Genomic DNA, 1,767 nt, shown 5'->3' on the forward strand with positions numbered 1-1,767 from the left:
CCCCCCCTTCCTCCTCCCCTGACCGTTTAAAGGAGGGGAGGATTAGAAAAGACAAGCAACACCTTCGTCCATTGGCTGGACTGTGAGATCGTGAGATCTGGTTCCCTCACTGACGCGTGCTCTCCACAACAGTACTCTCGTCTCCCATTGGCTTTAATCAAATCGTCGCCTTTAAGGGCAGGCGGGCTGATTAACCCAGATTTCGGGGGTTTCCAGAAATCTTGACCTACACCAAAAGTGAGCATTGCCCTACCTGTACAAGAAGTTTGGTTTCATTGGTGTGTATATTTGTGTGGCCATAGAGAAAAAACTCTCCTTGTCTTTTAAAGAAACTGAACAAGGGTCGAAAAACTTTACCTTCGATTTTCTCAAAACAGTGTTTTTCGGGATTGCTCCCTTGTGCTTAATTAAAAGCGACCAAATGTGTTCGAATACCCAGTCCCACGTCGTCTCAGTTCACTCCCCCACTCACCCTCTCCTTCTTCCTCTCTTCTCCCACTGCCCGCTTCTCTCTTTCCCGTTGGAATAAATAATTGTGGAATCGTTCAACAAAACAGTCAAGCTCGCTGGACTAAATGAAATGACACAATACTAAAAGGATAGGAGGCTAAAGCAACAGATACTATAATAATAATAATAATCAATATCAGCAAAATTGCAATTCATCAACCAGTTTTGTCCTTTTTACAAGTGGCCACAGATTGATAAAAGATCAAGGCATAGCAATCACCTCTTGGTGTTCTCCGACCTTCCACAAGTAAAGACTTCATCTTTTGATATGTTCAGAAGTCATGGCTTAGAGTTAGACAACACACACACACACACGGGGGACGCAATGACTGGCTTAGATACTGCCTTTTCCGCAGACGAACGTAAATGACTAGACTTGGGGCGTAAAGCTTCAATAACTTTCTAAACGAAACTTTTGAAAAATCTCATGTCTAGACCTTCTGACCGTTACAATAAATAATATATAGTGTCACAAAGGTGAAAGTTAACTCAACGTTTCTATTTTTAGATACGCTTGAATTTGATTCAGTCAACCAGCCAGACAGGCTGCAGCCGTGATAACGGGTCAAAGGTGAAGGTCGTTGTGTCCACATCGTTGGGAATCAGTCCGAGACAGGATGGTGATAGCCTAGGTAAATCATTCATTGCAAGCGCGGGAACGACACAGCTCTGGTCTCTTAGCCTCTTCACCGACGATGGGCGGAGTCTACGACAGCCAAAGCCCGCCCCTTTTCGGTGGCTTGGTGTAGATCCCGGAGCAGTAGGTCCTCATCTCGTTCCGCTCGGGGGAACAGCAGAACTTGTACACCATCAGAAAGTCTGCGGCGTGCGCCGTGCTGCACTGTGGAAAAACACAAAACACACAAGTCAGTGAGATTGAATAATTGTAAATCTATACAAAAAACATAGGGCTATGGGGTGTCTTGCAAAAGAGATTTCTAATACGGGGTGCCCACTACGGCTGGGATCGGCACCCCGTATAAGAAATACGAGCGCAAAACCACCAGGAATTTTACGTGTAGTGTATAATGGGCAGACGTTTCTACGAAAGTTGTCATATAAAGAGTGATGTGATACTTCATAAGAGTAAAAAGACCTCTTGTTGGTGGCCTATACTCCAGCACAGGCTGAGAAAGGATGATGATGATGATGATGATGATGATGATGATGATGATGATGATGATGATGGTGGTGATGATGATGATGATGGTGATGATGATGATGATGATGATGATGATGATGATGATGATGATGATG

General features: G+C 44.3%; 1 protein-coding gene across 1 annotated transcript in view; it reads right to left on the minus strand.

The window, feature by feature from the left end:
* Positions 1–520: 520 nt before the first annotated feature.
* LOC101857653 (sodium-influx-stimulating peptide) overlaps positions 521–1,767 on the minus strand; it is a gene marked incomplete at its 5' end in the record, with an annotated part of 3,297 nt that continues 2,050 nt past the window's right edge. The window contains 1 exon segment of the mRNA XM_013084271.2: positions 521–1,351. Coding sequence (XP_012939725.1) covers positions 1,217–1,351 — 135 coding nt within the window. The 3' untranslated portion in view covers positions 521–1,216.

Source organism: Aplysia californica, unplaced genomic scaffold, assembly GCF_000002075.1.
Source record: "Aplysia californica isolate F4 #8 unplaced genomic scaffold, AplCal3.0 scaffold00282, whole genome shotgun sequence".
Classification (NCBI taxonomy): domain Eukaryota; kingdom Metazoa; phylum Mollusca; class Gastropoda; order Aplysiida; family Aplysiidae; genus Aplysia; species Aplysia californica.